Genomic DNA, 26,648 nt, shown 5'->3' with positions numbered 1-26,648 from the left:
TCGCGAAAAACAAGTCTCGAATAATTGTCGAAATAGATTTCTAATAGTCCTAAAGAGCAAAAGAGCGGAGAAAATTACACGAAAGTATTTATGAAAAGTAGTGATACCAGCTGTTCGCGAAGTAATTATTTTTCCCATACTTGAAAGCATGACATGTCTTTTGTAACACTATATATTGCGTTTATAACATAACCCACGCCACTAAGTTGTCAAAGAGGTTACAAGTTATTTAGAGTTTGTAATTAGTAAGGAACAGACATGGTACCTTCTGTCCTATAAGTATATTGAGTATGATGTTTTAAGTGCTGTTGAGTATAAAGTCTACAAACATGCTAGTAAATATTGGAACCGTTCATTAAAAATTGTCACGTTCAATCTGGACCAGACAATCTCGGGATCATATTATGAGTAACGATCCACTCTATGGGTTTTCGATGGTAGACGATATTTTATATCACACAGACTGAGAGTATGGTTAGAGATGAATAATATTCTCTCTGAAGGTCAAGCCGGATTTAGGCTGGATTATTCCACCTCAGATAATATTTTTGTACTGCAATCATTAGCACAAAAATATCCCAGAAAACCTAAACATCGTTTTTACGCTGCATTCATAGATTTTCGGAAGGCTTTTGATTCAGTTGATAGAAACAAATTTCTATATCAGCTTCTCCAACATGGAATTCATGGAAAACTTTACAAAGTCTTAGTAAGCATGTATGAAAATGTTCGTGCTTGTGTTAAAGTCGGAAACTCTATTACAGACATGTTTTCTAGATCTAGTGGCGTAAGACAAGGCTGCATGCTGAGTCCCTTATTGTTCATATTTTTTATAAATCAGCTTGCTTCTGATCTGCAAAATGACGATTGCCATGGTATCTTTGTCAATGATCCCGTTGAAGTTATTAAGATACTTTTATTTGCAGACGACATGGTGTTAGTTGCAGATTCTGTGGTTGACTTGCAGAGGAAGTTGGAATGTTTTAGAATTATTTTGCAGTAAATGGGGATTAGTGGTTAATATGGAAAAGTCAAACATTATTGTGCTTCGTAACAGTGGAATGATTAGAAATGTTGAAAAGTGGTATTATAATGGCATCCAAATGAAAACTGTCACGTATTATAAATATCTAGGTGTAATATTTTCTTACACAGCCTGTGAAACTCTTGCAAATCAAGCATCGAAAACCTGTTTTCCTATCTACCAGCTCATGAAAAGTTACCCAGATCTTTCTTTGAAGGCTATTCTGTCCATATTTGATACAAAAATCGCACCCATTGCATGTTGTGGCAGTGAGATTTGGGGGTTTACCCTTAGAGAAGGTATAGCAAGAGTTCAGAGTAATTTCTTCAAACATTATCTTGGTTTGTCGAAACGATCTTCATCAAATGCAGTTCTTGGTGAGTTAGGACGTTATCATCTATCAGTTAATTACTTATGTCGGTGTATAAAGTATTGGTGTAGATTGATCCATATGGACTCCACACGATGCCCCCGTGCTTGTTATAATATGCTTAAAGCCCATGATGAAGCTGGCAGTGTAAACTGGACTTTTCATGTCAGAATGTTGTTATTTCAAACTGGCTATTCATATGCTTGGATTTTTCAAGAATGTGGAAATGTATGTCATTTTATGACTTTGTTTAAACAGACATGTATAGAGTTAAACATTCAGTCTTGGTATGGGAAGATAGAAGCATCTTCATTCTTGAAAACCTACTCTTTTTATATATCAGTCTTTGAACAAGAAAAGTATCTAAATGTTGATATTGATAGAGATTTGATTAAAACACTTGCAAAGTTTAGATGCTTATCACACTGTTTAAAAATTCAAAAACTGCGTTCTAACAAATGTACTGATCAGAGTGATTTGTTTTGTGAACGCTGCAATCTAAAAGTTATTGAAGATGAGTTTCATTTCGTATTTGTCTGTCCATATTTTAAGGAAAGTAGAAATAATCTCCTACCATATATTTTTTGTCAATATCCAACAAGAGAAAAATTTATTTAATTGATGTCATGTACAAATATAACATCATGAAAGGTCTAGCCATTTACCTTAAAAGGAATATGTATAATTGTACTTAATCTCCCACACCTTAATGTACATTTATAGTTAACAGAATTGTATGAATATACGTTCAGTGAATACTTTGTATTTGCACTCTGGGCCACGCGGCCTCCAATGCTGAAATAAAGTCTCTCTCTTATGATATTTTATATGTGTCTGTTGCTTAACGCCGCTTTTAACAATATTCCAGCTGTATGACCGCGGTCTGTAAGTAATCCAGTGTGGGCCAGACATTCCAGTGATCAGCAGCATGAGCATCGATCTAGGCAATTGGGATACGATGGTATGTGTGAACCAAGTCTGCGATCCAGACCAACCGGTTCCGTTTGTCGCCTCTTACGACAAGCACGGGTTACTGAGGACCAGTTCTAACCCAGATCTTTATGCTATAAACATATTCATGGAGCCTGATTTGGTTGCATTTTACAACCAACATAGGCAGTGGTGTTTCCCGTGTTTATGGTTTCATCAACGTGATAAAGGTCTAAGACATGCATGGTGGTGGGGTAGTCTAGTGGTTAAAGCGTTCGCCTTTACTCAGAAGACCCGGGTTCGATTCCCATAATGGTCACAATGTGCGGAGTCCATTTCTGGTGTCCTCCGCCATGACATTGCTGGAATATTGCTAAAACCGGCGTAGAACTGTACTCCTGTACTCACTCACCCTAAGCCCTTCACCAGTACGAGCTTTGTTGCAACGTCAAGCTCACAACCCTGATGTAACTCTTCAAACAGACGTCAGAGTCAACTGACACTAAAACGACATAGTTTAACATATGATAAATTGTCAATTACTGTGAAACATTCATGTGAAACCATTCACTGTAAATGCGAATGCAACCGTTTCATAAAGGCTGTCGTATTCACCTAAGAAATGTCACTCCTCACGATATGATAAGTTCCCCCTTGACATATGTGGACGCTGGACCAGTGTGCCTTGACATACATCCACCACAATGGTGACAGCAGAGTGGGGTATACATCTATGGCGTACGGAGAGGGGAGCAAAATAAAGCTGACCCACATTCGGGCTCATTCTCTTGCCGTCGCGAGCGACGTGGGCGTAAATCGTGACTGCAAGGGTCAGTAACTGCGGGTGTGAGGCCTTCAGAATATACTAGGTGCAGCGGTAGAGTCAACACACAAAGTCTGAGGTCAGAGATTGGCTGAACCTTGGGCAGAACTAACGCGCTCTACCCGATAAACCACCCACCCGTACTAAACCGACCCAGATCAACATGCACAAGTACTAAGCCCTGCATTGAACGAGTGGTTATTTGGAACACACAATCTTTAAATCTGTGCTTCGGTTGCTGTTTAAAGTTTTAAAAAACTATTTTGAATTATGGACGAGAACCGGTCCAAGTATTTGCCTTTGGTAACCGTGGTATTTTGACATAGGGATGTGCTCGCTAGTCGGGTGGGCTTGTTAAGATAACGAAAGTGATGTCTCGACTTTTGACAAGTGTTAACTTTTAAACTGTACATATATATCACTGGTTCATTGCGCTGTCAAGAAGGACCTGGAGGCTTGAAACCCGCAGATGAAACATGTATTGTAAATTTCAAGCATATCGAAGTGAATAAATGGTGTTATGGGATACAACGAGTTCCTGGGATGACGAAATAATCTTTAGCGATGAAAGATGTTATTCTTTAAAAAGGAATTTACTGAACAGTATTGGGCTTCTTGGGCTCTATATACCTATGATTAAAATTTACAGGTTGTTAAACATGGGCGATGGAATAGGCTAGTGGTTTAAGCCTTCGCCCGTTACGCCGAAGATGCGGGTTCGATTCTCAACATGGGTACAATGTGGGTAGCCCATTCCTGGAGTCTCCGTCGTGATATTGGTGGGATACTGCTAAAACTGGAGTAGAACAATGCTTACTAAACATCTTATTGCACCGATTTTCCCAAAACATTAAAAACATCAGCTTATGATTGTACAAAATGAAATCAAAGTAACGGTTGTTAAGTAAATCATAATAGAAATTTTATATTTAGAAGTTGACATTCAGCACTGTACGTTTAAAGGTTTACTCGAGATGAAACATTCATTACTGTCATTTCACATTCTATCTTTTCCGATGAATAGACTGACAGAGAGCCTTCTTTCATGGATGTGATGAACTGTTTCGTTAGGCGTTTTCTTCGGGTGAACATTTGTCCGTGTCTCAGTGCATAGAGGGTCTTGTAGCTTTGCTGCAAGGTTGTACTGAATGCTGAGCCCATGGATGTATAGTAATTCTATCCTTGAAAGAGGCAAGTCTGGAAAGCCGGACAGTGCATCCTAGCCCCCAATATGTCATGGGTATATATGTTCAGCTGAGGCATCATGTGCGAGTTCATTCATGAGATTTAGGGCAGGGGGTGGGGGTGGGGAAATGAACCCAGGGCCTCCGGTGAGACGATTGAATGGTACCCCATCTCGCCCCCACGGTGCACTATGCAACCGATGCGAGTCTCGCACAAGCAGCAACCCTTATCTGCCCCTCCACCCCCAACATACACACACACACGCACACACGCACACACGCACACACAAAGCGTTTCAGTATATGACAGTGCAATGAAGTTTTAAAGGTCAGTTCAACACATTCTTCACTATATTTTCCCATTGTTTTATTGCCCTCTGTACTCATGAAGTACCTTTAACACCCTCGTCTCGGAACTGTCACAATTAATTCCTGTCAGATTTCACCGGAAGGAGTTCAGCCGTTTCCATAGAAATCCACGATTTGAGTTCTAAAGGTAAAGAAGGCTAGTGCCGACGATGTGTAGTGAGGGGACTTAGATGTACAAGGCAGAGTTTGGTGTGGCCGTGGCGGTCTGCTAGTTTCCCCGGAGATCTACAGTCGGCTTGTCTGGTAGCGGATCTCCTGTCGGCGGCGGCCAGTGTGTGCATCCGGGTCTTAGTCTTGCCATCTCGTAATGATTTACCAGTAAAGAGTTATTGTTACAAAGACCATTGGTATTCGGATGTGTTTCTGGAAGCTCAGCCTTCTGTGTATTTGGGGTCATATAATGCATGTGTTTGTATATGCACACACGTCTTGTCAAGTATAAACATAACCTATGACATGTTTCAGTGAAGTACAGATTCTAGTACTTTTGTCAGGTTGAGTTCCATCCTGGACTTGAACTCACTTTATCAGAATCAGGAATCCAAACGCGTACAAAGCTGGCGATCTAATCCACAGTCACTAAGACTTAAAGTGAAGCGGCTTAATTTCGATCTGTTTTTTCGTAGAGGCCACAACTTGATCACATCTGACCACTTTCTACATGACGTTGTACATTTCTACCTCTGGGACGTGTAGAGCATACCTGGTCACTCTTGTCTGAGGGGTACACAAAGTCCTTAATTTAGACCATCAGTTGTCAGACTTTCATTTGGAATAATTACATTAATTATAAATAGCAAGGCAGTCCTGAAACTGAAACTGTGAGGGAACACCAACTATATTTCTCTTTACGGTTACTTTAAGAAATTAAATGGGCCTTAACAATTTCGCCCGGAAATATAAATCAAGAAAACATTGGTAATTCAAGTCCGGAATGCATGCACATTCCTGAGTGTATATTGGCCGACTAATGGTGTACGGTACCCCACACATGAGTATGTACATCATCAAGTTTATGGATATCTTACCATGCTGTGGTTGATTGCCTACAACTCGGAAGCGGGATTTAGAGAAGAGATCTACAAACATGTTTATTGTAGGACACCAAGGCGCAGTTCTGTCAGAAACGTGTTACAGGATATGCCCAAGAACCAGGGACATTGATGGAGAAATGAGCCCGGTAATGTATGCAGTCTCGTATTGTCACAGTGCTTTAAATTTAACTTATACAGCGAAATTTAGGTCTTTCATGGGTTATGCTTCACAAGGTCGCGTCCAGTGCATAGTCGCATGGCAACCGATAGGAGTGTGTCAGGGACGACCAGGCTTGTCCCAGAGTCAGAGTGCATCAGGCTAATTCTTCGAATGACCTGTCCTACTTCACATTTTGCCATTGGTTTTAATCAAGAACAAACTTTTCAGCTTAAAATTAGTTTTTTGTAACATCTGCTTGCAACCTTTCGCAAGCCGCCAGTTTGCAAGGTGCGAAATAAAGATTATACAATTGTTTGATATTGTTCAACACACTGGGATCCATTACATGAACATCCGTTGGCTGCTTTTGTTTGAGATCTAGGTCTTTATGGCATGTTCTTGTGATCGTTTGAACTGTCCAGCTGGTGTCATGTTGTGCCTCAGTTTGGAAGTTTTTAATCATGTAAACAATACGTAATCCAACTAGCGAATTATAGAAGCCTTACTGTTAGCAATTGCAAGTCTCGTGTCCACTACGTCTGCGAATGTTTTCAGGGCTTACACCAGATGTTATATCCGAGGAGTACGGCGGCGTATTAGGGCCACGGTGAAATTTTTGAAAACGTTGACACGTAGTCAGCCAGGGCCTAGATTTTCGAATCTCTCTTAGCGCTAAGATAGCAGTAAGTTAATGTTGATGCATGGCACCTACGACTGTCAGGCCCAGGTCACCGGTCAACATTCAACCCATTTATTCATCTCGTACTACGAACATGTGCTCCTCTACGGAAGCGTATTAGGGCCACGGTGAAAAATTATTTTGGTGTCACTATCTCCTACGTAGGACTTAGTATCTCCTACGTAGGACTTAGTATCACCTACGTAGGACTTATTATCACCTACGTAGGACTTACGTAGAAGATAGTATTCTTAACTCCTACGTAGGTGATATTAAGTCCTACGTAGGAGATAATATGTCCTACGTAGGTGATATTAACTCCTACGTAGGTGATAATAAGTCCTACGTAGGTGATATTAAGTCCTACGTAGGTGATATTAAGTCCTACGTAGGTGATAATAAGTCCTACGTAGGTGGTATTAAGTCCTACGTAGGAGATAAGTCCTACGTAGGTGATAATAAGTCCTACGTAGGTGATATTAAGTCCTACGTAGGGGATAATAAGTCCTACGTAGGTGATATTAAGTCCTACGTAGGTGATAATAAGTCCTACGTAGGTGGTATTAAGTCCTACGTAGGAGATAATAAGTCCTACGTAGGTGATATTAAGTCCTACGTAGATAGTAAGATAGTAAGTCCTACGTAGGTGATATTAAGTCCTACGTAGGAGATAGTAAGTCCTACGTAGGAGATAGTATGTCCTACGTAGGAGATAGTGACACCAAAATAATTTTTCACCGTGGCCCTAATACGCCTCCGTAGAGGAGCACATGTTCGTAGTACGAGATGAATAAATGGGTTGAATGTTGACCGGTGACCTGGGCCTGACAGTCGTAGGTGCCATGCATCAACATTAACTTACTGCTATCTTAGCGCTAAGAGAGATTCGAAAATCTAGGCCCTGGCTGACTACGTGTCAACGTTCCTGGACGGTACAGTCTGTTTTTCACAGTGTCATTTACTGTTGTGTCTGGTCAAGACCTGGTTATTTACCAGCTAGCACTAATACTGCAGAGTGTGACTTAAAAAAAACAATTAAAATTATACTCAAATCGAAAACGTATCGTCCTGTCTTTATTTTCATGAGTGTAGCTACAATGCCTCACGATACTAGTCAAGACACCCTGCGTAAACTATGCTTGAACATGAAGGTGGATTGCTGCCGACCTGACGCTGAGCCGTGTGTCTGTCTGGTACCAGCACTACCCAAGTCTGACCGGAGATAATACCTGAGCAAAAATATATGACTTCTCCTGTGGTGTACCCTTGAGGTAGAAACGTTCTCTCACCACGTCGAAATCCCGGGTTCGATGCTGGACATGGGCGCATGTGTAAAGACCATTGCTGGCATATTGCAAAAAAGCGGCATAAAACTAAACCCACTCAATCTTCGCAGGTGACCTTGAATCGCACATAACCTGAGAAGACAGAGTTTGGAGACTACAGACTCTCCACGTTTGCAAGTTAATGGTTCTGAGTCTACAAAGGGCAAGGTAGAGTAACGATGGTACCGCAGAGCGCTGACAGGTGAGTACTTGCAAACTAATCAAGACTTATTATTAAAACCTCGGTGAGTGGTCAGTCAGTCTGAGACATAGCACTACTGGGTGGGCCCTCCTGCATAGGCCGTTAACATGATCTCGTTGCAAGGTGACTGGATAAATTCTGATGCCTCCTTACCTTCTAACTCACTCACTCAGTTTTACTCGCCTGCCATTATTTCCGCTTCACTGCGTTCATTTGAGCAAGGTTCCATGGTTACGTTAAAACTACTGTCATCGTAACTACGTTAAACTGTAGGAGCGCAAAGGCGTGTGTGTGTAACGAAAGTTCAAGGTCAGTTGAAACCCCTGAGTCCCACACAATTGTTGTTACCGACCACGCCGCGACAAACATGTGATGATGACAGGGACCCATTCGGCCTGGAACCCCACGGGACCTATTTTCACCCCTCACAAAAGAATGATGGTACCAGATGAGTGCCCCATATTGATGACAATATCTGTGAATCCATGCGTGAACAAAGCCGCCATGACGAATGTGGGCTCTAATAGGGAGAAATTAATTAGACTCTAGGGGCAGAGAGTTGGTGTATTGATTCGACGATTTGACGAACCCACACATGTCTGGGCAAGGGAGACCCACCTTCGTTATATTGACATCAAAATGTGGCTCCCCATTTACCTTCAACAGAAATAAAACATTCTTCTTATGGACACCACCCCCGAGCAATGCACGTGCATGTAAAAGACGCGCATACTTGAAGGAACAGGTAGTGGACATTCTGCAATGTGTTCCCGCCATCGGTTGGTTTATTAACATGCTCAACGGTGATCACTTTGTGCGACGTCATGCGAACTGGCGTCATCGCCTACAGACGTTCAGAGTATGGGCAGTATTCACATCCCGGTAATCTGCGCAAGCGGGGCGTGCGTGTAGAAAAAGGAGTTCTACACTTTAGCCATTGCGGAGACAGTTGTGCTCTGGGGACTTGTGTGCAGTGATTGCAGTACTTCTCTCCACGGCTTGTCCCATAAATAGAGCAATTTTAAACAATGTGAATTATTATTCCGCGGTTTGGGTGGTGGTAGTGAAATGAGACTCAATCCGAATTGACATTTACCATTTCAAAACAAGTGGGCAAGATGTAATATTACTATTGTCGTGTTAAACCGTAGAAGATGAATTCTTAAAATTTTTCAGAGCGTGTATTACATTAAATATTCCCTGTAACGTGCTGCTATACAGTGTCACTTCAGCACCTTCACGGGGCTTAACAAACTAGCAGACCAGCTTGTTTGATTTAAGCGGTTCAAACACATTACGTGCTTTAGGTTGTTTATGTGTATCTCTCCAACGACCAATAATGTTTCATTAAGGTAGAGACGATGTACCACTTTCACTCTCGCACTCATCAGAACGTCTAGATCTACGGCAATAGAAACAGCCACTAGATTTCTTGTTGTTAAACACACGGCAATAAACGGCAGGCACACTCATGGACACCAGGAGCATCGATCCTCGCAAATGGAACACCATGACAGGCGTTCGCCAAGACAGCGACCACCCGATTCGGTTAATCTGCTCTTGCGGCACACATAGGTTTCTAGGAACCGATTCCAACCAGGATCTTCACGGGTTACCATAGTTAGACTTGGAGCATACGAATTTCAACAAATAAAGTCCTCACAATAAACAGAATACTACCTCACTATCACAGACGCAACAGCAAGTACTAGTACTACAATAAACAGAATACTACCTCACTGTCATCGACGTAACAGCAAGTACTAGTACTACAATAAACAGAATACTACCTCACTATCATCGACGTAACAGCAAGTACTAGTACTACAATAAACAGAATACTACCTCACTATCATCGACGTAACAGCAAGTACTAGTACTACAATAAACAGAATACTACCTCACTATCATCGACGTAACAGCAAGTACTAGTACTACAATAAACAGAATACTACCTCACTATCATAGACGTAACAGCAAGTACTAGTACTACAATAAACAGAATACTACCTCACTATCATAGACGTAACAGCAAGTACTAGTACTACAATAAACAGAATACTGCCTCACTATCATCGACGTAACAGCAAGTACTAGTACTACAATAAACAGAATACTACCTCACTATCATCGACGTAACAGCAAGTACTAGTACTACAAAAAACAGAATACTACCTCACTATCATCGACGTAACAGCAAGTACTAGTACTACAATAAACAGAATACTACCTCACTATCATCGACGTAACAGCAAGTACTAGTACTACAATAAACAGAATACTACCTCACTGTCATCGACGTAACAGCAAGTACTAGTACTACAAAAAACAGAATACTACCTCACTATCATCGACGTAACAGCAAGTACTAGTACTACAATAAACAGAATACTACCTCACTATCATCGACGTAACAGCAAGTACTAGTACTACAAAAAACAGAATACTACCTCACTATCATCGACGTAACAGCAAGTACTAGTACTACAATAAACAGAATACTACCTCACTAACATCGACGTAACAGCAAGTACTAGTACTACAAAAAACAGAATACTACCTCACTATCATCGACGTAACAGCAAGTACTAGTACTACAATAAACAGAATACTGCCTCACTATCACAGACGTAACAGCAAGTACTAGTACTACAAAAAACAGAATACTGCCTCACTATCACAGACGCAACAGCAAGTACTAGTACTACAATAAACAGAATACTACCTCACTATCATCGACGTAACAGCAAGTACTAGTACTACAATAAACAGAATACTACCTCACTATCATCGACGTAACAGCAAGTACTAGTACTACAATAAACAGAATACTACCTCACTAACATCGACGTAACAGCAAGTACTAGTACTACAATAAACAGAATACTACCTCACTATCATCGACGTAACAGCAAGTACTAGTACTACAATAAACAGAATACTACCTCACTAACATCGACGTAACAGCAAGTACTAGTACTACAATAAACAATACTGACTCACTATCACAGACGTAACAGCAAGTACTAGTACTACAAAAAACAGAATACTACCTCACTATCACAGACGTAACAGCAAGTACTAGTACTACAATAAACAGAATACTGCCTCACTATCACAGACGTAACAGCAAGTACTAGTACTACAATAAACAATACTGACTCACTATCACAGACGCAACAGCAAGTACTAGTACTACAATAAACAGAATACTACCTCACTATCATCGACGTAACAGCAAGTACTAGTACTACAATAAACAGAATACTGCCTCACTATCACAGACGTAACAGCAAGTACTAGTACTACAATAAACAGAATACTGCCTCACTATCACAGACGTAACAGCAAGTACTAGTACTACAATAAACAGAATACTGCCTCACTATCACAGACGCAACAGCAAGTACTAGTACTACAATAAACAGAATACTACCTCACTATCATCGACGTAACAGCAAGTACTAGTAGTACAATAAACAGAATACTACCTCACTATCATCGACGTAACAGCAAGTACTAGTACTACAATAAACAGAATACTACCTCACTAACATCGACGTAACAGCAAGTACTAGTACTACAATAAACAATACTGACTCACTATCACAGACGTAACAGCAAGTACTAGTACTACAAAAAACAGAATACTACCTCACTATCACAGACGTAACAGCAAGTACTAGTACTACAAAAAACAGAATACTGCCTCACTATCACAGACGCAACAGCAAGTACTAGTACTACAATAAACAGAATACTACCTCACTATCATCGACGTAACAGCAAGTACTAGTACTACAATAAACAGAATACTACCTCACTATCATCGACGTAACAGCAAGTACTAGTACTACAATAAACAGAATACTACCTCACTATCATCGACGTAACAGCAAGTACTAGTACTACAATAAACAGAATACTACCTCACTATCACAGACGTAACAGCAAGTACTAGTACTACAAAAAACAGAATACTGCCTCACTATCACAGACGCAACAGCAAGTACTAGTACTACAATAAACAGAATACTACCTCACTATCATCGACGTAACAGCAAGTACTAGTACTACAATAAACAGAATACTACCTCACTATCATCGACGTAACAGCAAGTACTAGTACTACAATAAACAATCACAGGAGCTGTAAAATGTGGACATCTCATTGCGACGTATTCACCATGTTGGTATGGTGCTCACTATTAGAATCATTATATATGATTCTATCATATGTTGTGAAAGCACGATCACAGCATTACACCATGCCTCAGGAAAGCCACTCTGTTGCAGCTTTTGAACTACAGGTTCACGTGCTATCTGGAATTTGTCACGGTGCCATTCCTGGATTGTGCTTTAGCACAACGAACTGAATAACAAAAATGATTTTCAATGTCCTGTGAATAGGATATACAACTGCTCTCGCTATTTCCAAATAATAATCCCCTTGTCACACAGGAGTCACTTCATGCATATGCTCACAGTGGCGGAGGTTTCAGACTCAGAACAAAATATACAGCCACATCTGAATGCGGCTGAAGGTGAAAGAGGTGGTTCTTCATTAGTTTTGACACATGCCTTCACAGTCTGTCATGGCTGTTTCAGTTAACATTTGTTAACTTTAGGTGAAATTCAAATGTAAAGTTTCATCTTCATCTATCCCTCAGTGTACAACGCCTATGTTAAAACTATGCCTCCATTCACGCCAGTTGTGAATGGGTGCCCAGTGTGGTAATGCAATTGTTAACCCTCTAGCACCTTTCAGGCGGCCTGGATTGTAGACTCCCCAGGGGGTTGGGAAGGAGAATCGAGTAAATCTCATTTTAACTGCTTTTTTGTATTCTGAATGCTCAATATCGACCATAGCAACGGACCCGTGAAGATCTGGATTAGAATTCGCCCTCAGCAACCCCTGCTTTGGGTAAGAGGGCACTGACGAGATTGGGTCGGCAGATTTGGTTGACACATCTCATCGTATCCCAATTGCATAGATCTATGCACATGTTGTTGATCACTGGCATGTCTGGTCCTGACTCGATTATTTGCAGACCGCCTCCCAAAAGCTGGTATATTGGTAAGTGTGGCGTTAAACAAAAGACTTATTACCAAAATATATCCGTGTGAATGATAAACAAGGACCGGAAACGGCACAGTACCGTGAACGGTATTGATCTTGACACTTATTATGCGGACAAAGATAGCATATTGACTAATTATTAGTAAATATTCTGTATAATTCAATCACCCGAACATTTGTTACGCTGGGTGTATCTTAAATGCCTGTATCGGAGTGGCATGGTCGTGAATCCCGTCATTCGCTTGACAGAGATAGGTAATTATTACTGTAAGCCGCTGTATCATGTTACGCAATACTGACTAATCGTGACAGACTCCTAGTTCTACGTTACATATCTAAATGGATATTTATTACGTTTGTGTGACAAGTGATAATCCCCGCTACACCTGCGACTGTGGTTGTAGGGATCATGTCAATATGTTGAAAATGATATTTCAGATGATCAGTTTCCATTCAGTGTTTCCAATGACTGGGCGTACAACAACGATGTCACACAACCGAAAGTCATGCTGCCATATGTCAGCTGTTTGAACTCAATACTGTTCTGTATCCCAATACTGCTATGGGGGTTGGAATATAATGTCTCTGTTCTGTTGCCATGACCCCTGGCAATACCAGTGACACTGATTGCTACAATTACACATCACAGTTCGTGTCGTGTGATAACCGCTGAACGTCAGACGGGCAGAACCTCAAACCGTCGAGACACACAAACCAGAACGTGTACGGAGATGCCGATCCCCTCCTGTCTGTCGTCTAATATTGATTATGCTATTCATGAGGGTCAGATCTAACAGTTCATTGTGGACAGTGTCATGTGTTTGTAATTATGTAGAATCGCCGACACGGAGCTTTTGATGTTTACATCATTTATGGTCTAACAGGCATTATCAAACTGGGTCAGTTGTGTCATGAGACCGATGTATATTGAAGGCTGAAACATTTTGAGGTGCCTCCACAGAATGGTCGACATATTGAAGGTCGGGATCGTGATACTGGAAATTCACCATCACACCAAGTACATCGTGGTATAGATCCTATACACCTTCACACTGGGTTTTGATTCGAAAACATATATCTCTGAGTTCAATTGGTGGCTGGTTTAGAAATGCCGAATAAACATCGTCCTTGTCATTGTATCAGAAATTATAATATTATGTGATGTTTGGCTCACTCCACGTATGCTGTCTCATTCCTATACTTCGCTGGATGGGTTCCGTCGCGATAAGGAAACAATTTACTGCCCATATTCCTTGTTGACATGACATAGGGACGGTGTTGGTGTAGTGGAATGTGGAGATATGTGGCGAAAGCAGTGTCGGTACCGTGGTAGTGTGGGAACTGAGCGTATGATTGAACTGGGATGTGGTGGGATGTAGTCGAAGGGCGGCTTGGTAAGAGGGGAACTTGAAGAAAGTAGGGTAGACGTGGAAGATGTTTATGCATGCGGGGAATATGATGGCGGTGGGGGCAGACGGGGTTTGGCAGCTCGGGGAAAGGGGACAGTGGTGGGTTAAAACAGTTTTAGGAATGAAGTTAGTGGTAGGTTAAGGCAGTTTTAGAAAGGATTGTGGTTGGTCAGGGAAGTTTTGGAAATGAGGATAGTGGTTGGTTAGGATAGTTTTAGGAGAGAGGATAGTGGTTGGTTCGGTACTCTGAACGGACAGTCAACTTGTGGAAGCCTCCCTTACGTAAGTATGCGAATCGACAGTGAATACAGTCAGCATTAGCGTTGAAGGAAGATCATATTGGTCAGGTGAAAAAAACCCACTAACATGTCCAATAGTTTTGCTGTCACCGAACAAATGAAACACTGACTAAATGTCATCCTTTGTGTTGATCGTAGACCCAGTTCTTTGACCTCTCCAAACTCATACATATTTTAAGAGTGTCCATGGATTGCCCACCGGACTGTGAAAAGGAAAAGTTTCATTTATTGTTCCTCAGACATGTGGCAACTCTAGATTAAAGAGCTGATGTTTATCAAATATTTAATGTTCAATGGCTCTGTAATGGCACGGATGGTCCGATCGCCTAGCAGTCCTGTCGGATACATGAAACGGTGTATTGATTTAACAGAAATGACAGAACATGGTGAACAGTCTCATGCAAATGCATCCTTGCAAATGAAGACACACTTTTATTCCCAGAGATAAGATCCTGCTATATAAGACTGCCATTATGAATTTATAGACAGGCGGGATGGCTTTCATCAGGACTAAATTGCAGATGTATGCCGATATTGATGCACCGATCTTGATGTTAGTTACTCTTTACGTGTACAATCATCCGAATAGTGAGATCTGCACGATAACGCTCCTTGGTAAAGCAACTGTCATCTATTGACCCAAAGGGCAAAGGCCCCAGCCAGTGATAATCACATTTCGTCACGCTTAGGTGCACTACTACTTATATAGAGTCACTTGTTAACTTCAGCTTAACGCCGCTTTGAAGACGGTATTCACGATGCATCGGCTTAAAGGGTCAAGAAGATCTAAAGTGACGCCTCTTATAGACGTTTACCGCTCACGGTTGATCAAGGATTATACTCTGGTCAGATTGAGTTATGAAGCTACGACATCGCATGATACGCATTTTGTAATCACAACCATGATGTTATTTTAAGGTATCTTGCCAGAAATAGAACGTAACGAGTTGACTTAGCTGGAGTAGTAGGAGAGTGGAAGCAACAGCAGCATCACCAGCAGTAACCTCATCATCATCAGCGGCAGCAGCAGTAGTAGCAGCAGCAGTAGCACCAGCAGTAGCCTCAACAGTAGCAGCAGTAGCAGTAGCACCAACAGAAGCAGTAGCACCACTAGCAGTAGCACCAGCAGTAGTAGTAGCAGTAGTAGTAGTAGCAGCAGTAGCACCAGCTGTAGCAGCAGCAGCAGCACTAGTCTCATCAGTAGCAGCAGTAGCACCAGCTGTAGCAGCAGCAGCAGCACTAGTCTCATCAGTAGCAGCAGCAGTAGCACCAGCAGCGACAGCAGTAGCAGTAGCAATAGTAGTAGAAGCAGTAGCTTCGCGTCGTCTTTGTAGTAGCAGTAGAAGTAGTAGTAATAATAGTAGTCGATTGTTCATGGTACATATGAAGGTCCATTCTATCATGGTAAATACTCCGAAACCATTCAAATAGCTTCGTATTAAGTCCGACCTAAACGACAACACTGTAAGCAGGTGTCCATTCATAATAATTTTACACCAGTTCTACTATGAGCGACCCGGTATCTACTCCCCTAAAGGATGTAGCGTCCAGGATATATTTTATTATCGGATCGGATTAAACCTTAACCTGAAATCGAAAGACAAACTATGGAGACATTGTCAGATTTGATTTGAATGGCATTGTCAGATTTCATCCAGTATACCGAGGTCGCAAGGAGCTTCAATTGTGAAAGTAGGGCCATGTGTGATACCTGATGTCGAGAACATATTTTACCTCTAATCGAGCCTTTCCGTAACGTATCAAAGAAAGAAACGAGTCGGTCACGAAATCAGGAGTGGGTTAAAGCGATGATAAGAGAGATACAAACATGACATCACTTCCAAGAGGTGGCTGTCTACGTGGTAGTACTACTGATCAGAATAGAATGGATTCATATTACAGGGGAAGCTTTTAAAACCGGCATTTGTCCAATCCGGCAAGGCGTCAACACCAGCATCAAATCTCAGTCCCGTCAGTGGCTTGAACATATATCATCAGCTCTACAATCTGGCACGTTGTCTAAACTGGTATAGCTGGAGCAACGCTTTGAACAAACAACCCATCAACCTGAATATTACAAATCTATGATCTGCCTTTCAAATCACAAATAAGGGAAATTTGCAAACAGTTGTCAAGACACGATCGTGAAACATTGGTGAAAGTGATATCGTCTGATATTTGAACGAAACGCATTCGCTGGTTTGGGTTTTACCCCACCCACAGCAATTGTTCAGCCACATCCCGACAGGCAACGCTTGAAATGGGCTTCCTTGTCACCACTAGAGAAAGTACAGTGGGATAACACCATTTGGATACAGCATGTCTATGTCTTCAGTATTGATGGGATACTTCGGCTAAAATCACCGACAAGACGGTTGAAGTTACCGACAAGGACTGAATCATGCCCCTGTACGACTGGTTTGAATATGCAGAAACTGATGTTATAGAGTTATATATCGGTATCGTCTGCGCCGTGTTTTGATGTCGTCTGCTCTACCCAGGTTGGCATGACCTGGATGTCAAAAGGACCGACGTTCAGTCAGTGTGGCGTAGGCCAACTATTGAGGCGGCCAGTACTGCCTTCCTTCGAGGAGCAGGATTACACCCAGGGGACGCCAGCATAATCCATCACGGTGGACCGAGTCGTCTGACAGTGCAGACGTAATGGTACAAGAGAGTTGCTCTATTAAACGGTTGATAAACTGGTTAAGGATTGAGACACCTACAGTAGGGATAGTGTCCTAGCACAACATGAAGCTCCTCAGCCAAACGCCACTGAGCAATGATCACCACCGTCACAAATAATGCTAAGCCATTATGTCATGCCACTATTTGTCCGTCACTCCCTACAAAACAAACGTAAAGTCAAGGGGCCTGTATAGTCACATGCTGGCATCTGTTTACCGCGTGGGTATATTTTTAACTAGATGCAAAACCGAAATATTTTCTATAAAAATTGTATGGCTTTGGAAACAGAGGTACTACCAATTCCACTTTTTCCAGTGATGTACCCCCTGACCGAACATATGGCGGCCGGTGCAGTACGGCAGTGTTTCCATTAAGTCAGTAGATGTTATATATATTTGCCACTGGCCGAGGTCGGATAGTACAACGGAGCCTAACTCATCTCATCTTGATCTCCAGGGCCTCAGTAAGCCACCATTAAGCCCTATATCCTGCCCAAGACTGAACGATACGCATCCATCCAGGCGGGGTTAGTACGGTTGATCTATTGCAATTTTAAATTCAAGTGTAACAATGCGCCCTGTAAGGCACCCCAACTGTGCAGTAAGCTCTGGGTATAACGAACTAACTACCTGGCTGAAGCCACTTACTGTATCTTTTAGTCGAAATGCGTATAGCGAACAAAGGTTATGATGAACGAACATTATTGTTGGTTATAACAGCACAACATCGAACCAACATTACGCCAGGAAATAAAGTATTACGTTTAAAAAGACAAGCAAGAATTCTCACTGTATAAACAAAAATACTGTGTACGTATGTATGTGTTCGTGTGTGTGTGCGTGAGTGAGCGCGTGTGTGTGTCTGTCTGTGTGCGTGTTTGTGCAAGCGTGCTTGCCTGCGTGTATGTATGTAGGTTTGTGGGATCTGTTCGCTACAGTATGCCTCGTGAGCCGTGCAGGTGTAATATATGTTCTCACAATTATGCACCTTACCAGCAATTATCACATCTACTTGTGTCATTGACAGCTGTTGTCAATCGCTACGGCATTTCTAACTATATAATGAGAATCATGAATAATGACTCTATAGAAACATAATGACCTAACCCTAGACGTACGGATTGATGCATGGATGGATGGATGCAGGCAGGCAGGCAGGCAGGTAGGTAGGATGGTAGGTAGGCACGGAAGGTAGGGACGGACGGACGTGCAGAATGAATGTATGGATGTGTCTTTGTCGCATAACCAGCCTGCAACATTACGCCTGCAGCGTCTCTTCTGCCCTCGAGGTAAAACAGCCAAGGACCTATGCCATCACCTTTGCGTATGCCTATGTTGTCGTTGAAATGAAAAATATATTATCAAAATCATATTGGGCGCCTTTTAATTTTCCTTTAATATGCCACTAAGAGGCGATCAATGTCATTAACAGTCTCCGATCAAAGCAAGAGGCACGCCTTGACGTTTGTAAATCAATAGGCCGGCTTAATAAGCGAAGTGTTCACTAGCAGCCATGGCATGGCTTGCTGGCTGTCGCAGTGTCCGTCTTTACATTTGCATGATACGCAGAACGCCATGCATGTATTCTTACAACTCATTCGTTTTGTTGTGGGTGAAATAATTCTTCATGAATGAAAGCAGGGTCAAATAAACAAACAAATAAATAAATTTAAGCGTGTGTATTGGATAGATGTATTGGTTCGCATGAAAGATTGAAAGAATGAAAATATTTCACTAGTTTGACTGACAGCAATACAAGTACTCCTACTTTTGTCAAACGCTCTTCAATGTGCTTCGCCGAGTAGCCCTCGAAGACAAAAATCTTTGACTACTCTGCAATCAAGCTTATCCATTTCTGCCGTTTCCATAGGGGTAATATGATTAGATGTCACGTGACCGGAAACTAGGGACATGTGCATGTCAGTATCACGCTTACGAGAATGATATAAACCATTCTTCAGTATCACTCAGCTATTTTTATCATGCACATGTCAGAAGTATTTTGCGCTCAAAACGTTATGATATCCCCTCGTGCACTCTTCGTAGGTATCAAAGTCCTTAATTGGTGCTCATATGTACTTGTAATGTGACCTTACTGGCAAACAAGGATAAGTTGAACACCGACCTGACGACTGACCCGTATTAGTATGTATGAGTGCCGCCCACTGGCGCTTGCCATTATGAGCGAAGGTACTCATGGTTGTGCGATCAATGGTGGTGCGATGGGTGAAGCATGTTAGAGTCATATGAGCAACGCGCAGAATCTATTTCATCGCCATGTACTGCACGTGCACTAGCTTGCATCTTCTCTTCCTTTCACAAACCAAATAGATTTGCTCATTGTACTGGACCGCCTATTTCTCGTAAACTCGTTCTCTATGCCTGTCCAACGTATCCATGATTGCCAATACATTGGTTGTGTTGCCAGCAGTGGTCGAGAGTTGTCGCGGTGAGCACTATTCGTGATGTTGTAAACTCCGTTCTATTCGTCTGGCCCTCCTATACAGTGAATAGTATCAAGGACGTTTACGGGTCTAGATGTTTGTCAACACTTAAAACCAAGGTCGATGTGATGCTCCTCAAATACTCAAAAGAAGTTACACAACACCCGATGTATTCATATGGCTGTAATCTGTTATGTCATGACAGATTAACCGTTGCAATCATAAAAAAGCACCCCGTTATCTTTCTTTGCTGCCAATAGCGCAACCAGGGCCAGAGTCGTCTATTTCGCTATGTACAGCTGTCTAATTTGGCGTATGACAGATTTGTAATGTTAACTTGGACCTATTCGTTGAGTGATATAGAAGCATCAGTTTTGTTACATGGGTTATAGTCATATCAGCAGTAGCTCTATGATTTTTGTTAACGTGTTTGTAAATTTGTGACAGTTGCAGTGGCTCCCGATGCTTGAAAGAGATTAATGATACTGCAGAGAGTCGAAGACTATAAATATGAAATATCAGACAGCTGTTAATTGTTGAAAGATTTATGATGAGGATTGTTAGTACTTAGAGAAATCAAACGGCTACTTGTCTTGGAGAGCACCGCGAGCCAATATGATTATCTGTGCTTTTTTGACACCGTAAATATTCGGCTACACATATCTAATGTACACATGAATGACTGAAGTGCTATCAACCTTGTCACCTGTCTTCTTGAGGTTTCGACAGATTAATGGTGACAGTAGGGTTATCTCCAATGAGAACCCCTGACACGATAACGGCATAATGATAGCATGGCTCCCATGTTGGAACCACACAGCCGCAATCATGTACATTAAACTTGTTCTACCCACAATCTTTAGACATTAACCATCTGACCTTCTCCCAACCCGCGCACTTGTCTTAATTCCTACCCTCGTTCTTGTCCTATTCTTGATGGATTGTCTATCCCCACCCTCGCACTTGTCTTAATCCCCACCCTCGCTCTTGCCCTACTCCCCACCCTCGCTCTTATCCTACTACCCACCCTCGCACTTGTCTTAATCCCCACCCTCGCGTCTGTCTGAATCTCCACTCACGCACTTGCCCTACTGCCCACCCTCGCACTTGTCTTAATCCCCACCCTCGCGTCTGTCTGAATCTCCACCCACGCACTTGCCCTACTGCCCACCCTCGCACTTGTCTTAATCCCCACTCTCGCACTTCTCCAACTGCCCACCTCACTCTTGTCCTAACCTTGATGGATTGTCAGTCCCCATCCTCCCACTTGGGCTACTTCCCACCCTCGCACGTGTCGTACTCTTAGCTAGAACGACAGTATATCAATGCGACGTCAGGTTTTCAATGTTTAGTTTTTATCGAGATATGTTTGCAACGGTTACGCTTGTCATGAATATTTTTCAAATCACGAGACTTGAAGAAAATATGACCATGAGTTTGTATCAGAAAAAGATTATAGGAGGCTTGTAATAATGCTTGGAATTCTTTTCGTTTAGATTAGATTTAAGTATATTGTTTCATGTGTTTATCTCCTGCACATTGGATGATGATACTGACGATGACAGTAATGCCGGTCTGACAGCATGGCGAGTATTCTTGTCATTTACCTTTGGTGCTCTGCACATGCAAGTGGGTAGCTGCGGATGTAATGTTGCCACATTAGCTGTCACTAGTTTAGTTTTTCTTCCATCGTTTGCATGGTGACAAGTCGAGCTCGGCCCCACTCTGATTGATGGTTGTGTATTGTTTTCGACGGTCTCGCCAGAGACTCGTTTGTCTTTCCTTAGTGGACCGTGAGAACTCGGACATGAGAAACATTCAAGCTATGCTACTCTTACAAAACAGTCAGACAGACAGCGTACACATCCGCATACTATGACCTGAGAATTTGGTTCTGTCAGCACTGTCAGATATCTTCACATTTTGCCAGTGTCGTACACATACCAAGATATGTGCAAACTGCCACGTGCTTGAGTGGTGGCGCTATGTACATGAAAAAATTATGCACTCGAGGCCAAGCCCCATTAGACTTCGTGAAGATCACTGTTGGTATTCAGTAATCCATGCTTGTCGCAAGAGTCGACTAACGGGACATTTATAGACAAAACATACAAAGGCAGACATTTCCTTCATACTGTTTGTGAACTAAAGCCAGGTCATCTGCAAGTTCGATGCAAACGTGGAAGACAGCACCTCTGTGGTTATCTATTGTGAATGTACGTCAGTGACTTTATTCTAACATAACAATAACAGATTTAGGTTGTTGCTATTTTTTCTTCATCTGTTTGGAACTGACATTGTGGACACAGTATCATATATATACATACGGGTCAATGCGGCAGCTGCTCTGCTATAGAAAGGGCAGTTTAGTCTGATGCATCCAGCTAGTGATGTTATTGCAAAAGCTTAACTATTCCCAGTGATGCGATGAAGTCCACGTACCCATGTCACTTCCGATTGTACTTGTCACACGTCCGGTGATACCTGTGTCACTTCCGGTGGTACCCGTGATGATCCCTGTTAGAATTGGTCTTCAGCAACACATACTTGTCTTGTGGTCTTGCTGACGTGGTTGACACAACGATCAAGCTGTTGATCACTGGATTGTCTGGTCTTGTCCAGTGTCTGGTCCAGTGTTGCGTAAAACAAACAAACAAACAAACCACTTTCGATGGATTTTCCACAGTGTTAAAAATGATAGCTAGTACCCCAAAGGCAACATGATGTTTCGAACATTAAAGTAACAGACATTGTCCCATGATCTGTCATGTTTCCATTACAAAAGACCCTGATCTGAGGGTTCGAACGTACATGTCGAGGGTTATTTTGTCATTCATTCTCAGATCCATATTCATGCCTCTAGAATATATTCAGAATTATGTCTGAAATGTGTTTAATGTTAATTGATCATAAATTGTAGAGTGCAGTCGCACTGGAGTGATTTCGTAAAACTACCACTTGTCTTCTAAATTCATGACATCAATAGTCAATAGCCACCATTATGAAAAAGGCCCGACTTACACATGATTTTTTCTATGAAAGTGGGGCAAGCCTTCGAAACCATCTAAATATAAAGCTGTGCAACCTATCGGGCTTACACGAAAAAATATTGCATGCTTCATATCAATGTCAACATTTCCGATGTGACCTTAAACTCTAACTGCGCTTTCTTTTTGGTCATGTGTTGGAGTCACTCCGTGATGGATGAGTTCACTTCTGCATAAATGAGACAAAACGGCTAATATTTCTTCAATATTGGACACATTATCACGATATTTTGTATGTATTTGAACAGTATTTGTCGCTGCCTAATCAAGATAAAACGCATCCATCCACCCTCACCCCATCGGTGAGGTATTGAGGCTTGGTATTGTAAATACTTGGGCAGAGAGCATGACTGAAGAGGAGAGTTGCACGTGACAAAATCGCTTGTACTTTTCGCATACCTTAGTCAGCACAAATCCCCCAGAAATGTAATTCATTTATTTAAAAGCATCTTAACCTTCTTTTCATGTGGTTGATGGCCAAACTCTATTCCAATCTGACCCTGCTCACGTCTAGGTACTTGTGAGTTCTTGTCTGAAGTGTAGGGATATTGTCTGCTTGCTCAGCCATAGCAAACGACATCCTGTCACATTCACGTGGGAGGTGGGTGCGGGGAGAATCTACAGAGCGATGGGGCTCAGAATTATGAGCCCATATTGATAAGGACGTATGACGTCCAGTAACAGTACTGAAAATCTGGAACATGATATATGTAATAACGAGTCATGTGTCACCATGGTTGGTGGTCGTGCTTCCTCCCACGTGAAGCTGGCACACCCTGGTCTGGAATACTGTACAAGGCAGCAAAAAACACAACTCATTCAGCCGCAAGTTCAGCTCGACACTGAGCGAATATCGAAAGCTGAAATGAAAAATCATAAATATTAAAGTCTGGAGAACCGATGTTCAGCACAGACCAGTGACATCAGGGGTATGTGTCTGGAAGTAACACCGGTTGTCATGAAGCGATGAACGGACGGCAGTGTATCCAGTGACAACGTTCGATGGCCTTTCCTAATGTGAACAATGTCCCTGTGACACAGACACTATACAGAAAATGCTAATTAACATATTTACATAAAAAAGGTACATAAAAAAATCATACGGTAATATGGTCGTAACTGACGTAACATAAGCCTGTGACAGACGTAGCACTAACGTCTCAGGGGCACTTTTCGCTCTGTCCTCTCCTGTAGTTGATGTTTTGTGTGTCGGCGTCCTGGCTCCTCACTCTGAGAGTATGGATTCGAACATTGAAGGGGACAAATCCAAGATATCTAGAATCTGTACTTTGCGGAGAAAATGTAACTTTAGATATACTATATCTGACTTTGACCAGTTTCTTAACGGCATTACGTATTCATCGTGGCAGACTTGTTTTCGATAATTGGAACATTAATCACATATATCCCTTATAGTGTATCCTAAAGTGTGTCAAGTCGGTTCAAAGCTGCGCCTATCAGAAGCCTAGGTTACGTATGTAAGATAACGTAAATTAGCGTTACTGAACCTGGATGTTTACCACTAACTGTAAACCATGAGGTCTGCTTTGATAGAAGACTGAGCTGGTCTGGTGTTGATTGGATAGTGATGGTTGAGCTTGTTGCTGATTCGTATTCAGCTTAATCCCCTCCGCTTCCGTAGACTGCTTAATTTCAAGGCCTGGGTCACTGGCGGGGAATAGGCCCCAGTCCATCCGAAGTACATACTTGAGAAACATTGTGTCCCTTATCCGCGCTGCGGGACACGGATTCATGAAGCAGCGTGAATACGCTAATACATCCTCATTGTAACAGGAACTCATGGGAATCGCACAGTTACTGGGTCAAGTACGGGCAATATCATGACCATCAATGGTAACGCAAAGGCAATGGTCCAGCATTCTTTGTGTGCCCTACAGGCAGTGAATCGACATTCACGTGGTCACGTACTTTCATCGATCGACATTCTACGGGTCGCGTACTATCACTGATCCGAGAATCACATAGTCACATACATTCACAGCGTGACGTACTGTCAGTGATCCGACATTAATCGGGTCACGCACTGTCAGTGCTCCAACATTAATCGGGTCACGTACTGTCAGTGCTCCAACATTAATCGGGTCACGTACTGTCAGTGCTCCAACATTAATCGGGTCACGTACTGTCAGTGCTCCAACATTAATCGGGTCACGTACTGTCAGTGATCCAACATTAATCGGGTCACGTACTGTCAGTGCTCCAACATTAATCGGGTCACGTACTGTCAGTGCTCCAACATTAATCGGGTCACGTACTGTCAGTGATCCAACATTAATCGGGTCACGTACTGTCAGTGATCCAACATTAATCGGGTCACGCACTGTCAGTGCTCCAACATTAATCGGGTCACGTACTGTCAGTGCTCCAACATTAATCGGGTCACGTACTGTCAGTGCTCCAACATTAATCGGGTCACGCACTGTCAGTGATCCGACATCCGTCAGTCACTCGAAATTCCCCGGGCGGCATACTGTCAGTGATCCTACATTCACTGGACCAGGTACTGTCAGTTGTCTCACATTGACTGGATCAGATAGAAGTTTTACTGATCAATCATTCATTCTGTCAAGAAATGGTAGTGATCGTCAATTCGTCCAGACGAATACTGTTCGTGATTCGACAGTCACTAGGTAAAGCACAAGCACCTGATATGAGATAAATATAGTTATCACTTACGTGATGCATAACATGTCGTCACGCCTGCTGCCTCGGGTCCAGATGTTCGAATCAATGAGTCTTATTCATCAACGACATCTAACCAGTCAGCTAACGTCCCAGTTCCACTTGTGTTACCTAGGGGTGACCTACTTGGCCTTATTGTAGTCGCCCAACAGGTGCTACCCCCAGCGTTTCCCACCAACACCACCATAGCTTACTCATCACTGTCGCTCTTCATGTATTATCATACTCCAAATGCATAGAAACTCTAAGAGCCTGTAGGTGTTTCCCATCTTACCAGTCGACTGAAATGATTAGTGGCTATGGTGCAATAATCTGCTGGTTATAAACTGTGTAACTGCCTATCGTTTACTTCCCGAGTGTGACGCTTGCATCATGTATATCTGCTTCCAAATGTCATCGGTCTGTATTGTAGCAATTTCTCTGAGGAGGCAGGGATTTATCACCAGAGATTTATCTTGAATTGCTGGGGAAATATGCATGAGAATGATTTATTCTATCTATTGGTGACTAGTGTATGTGTTAGAAGCGAAGGGATGGTGAGACGACTGGTGATACATCTAGTTTAAATTCGCGACGGCAGCCTATCTAAAAACTTAGCAGTGAGTCAATTGTTTACAGACAGTCTAGTGTGAAGTTGCACCGTGACTTTTGTCAATAGTCTCTACATATTCTTTTTCAAACATATGTGAATATGAGCTATCCATAAAGAAATATTCCAAAGTAATGTTTCTTTGCAATTGTTTCATATTTACCCCATTAGCCAACTGAATATTATTCGCTGGTGTGCGTATAAAATGTCTGGCCACAGCAGTCTTGTTTATTTTCATATGGTTTATAGGTCGTCAAACGTATCCTGTCTTTTTAACTGGTTGTTGACGT

The 26,648-nt window shown here is 42.2% G+C and overlaps 1 protein-coding gene across 1 annotated transcript; it reads right to left on the bottom strand.

The window, feature by feature from the left end:
- Nucleotides 1–13,622: 13,622 nt before the first annotated feature.
- LOC137283327 (uncharacterized) lies at nucleotides 13,623–16,264 on the bottom strand. The gene is made up of 2 exons (XM_067814779.1): nucleotides 15,883–16,264; nucleotides 13,623–13,810 (listed from the first exon to the last, which is right to left on the bottom strand). Exons 1-2 carry the CDS (start codon nucleotides 16,262–16,264, stop codon nucleotides 13,623–13,625), a joined length of 570 nt encoding a protein of 189 aa, XP_067670880.1.
- Nucleotides 16,265–26,648: the final 10,384 nt, after the last annotated feature.

This window comes from Haliotis asinina, chromosome 5 (genome assembly GCF_037392515.1).
Source record: "Haliotis asinina isolate JCU_RB_2024 chromosome 5, JCU_Hal_asi_v2, whole genome shotgun sequence".
In the NCBI taxonomy this organism is placed as follows: Eukaryota; Metazoa; Mollusca; class Gastropoda; order Lepetellida; family Haliotidae; genus Haliotis; species Haliotis asinina.
This window is presented reverse-complemented; position numbering and strand designations above follow the sequence as displayed.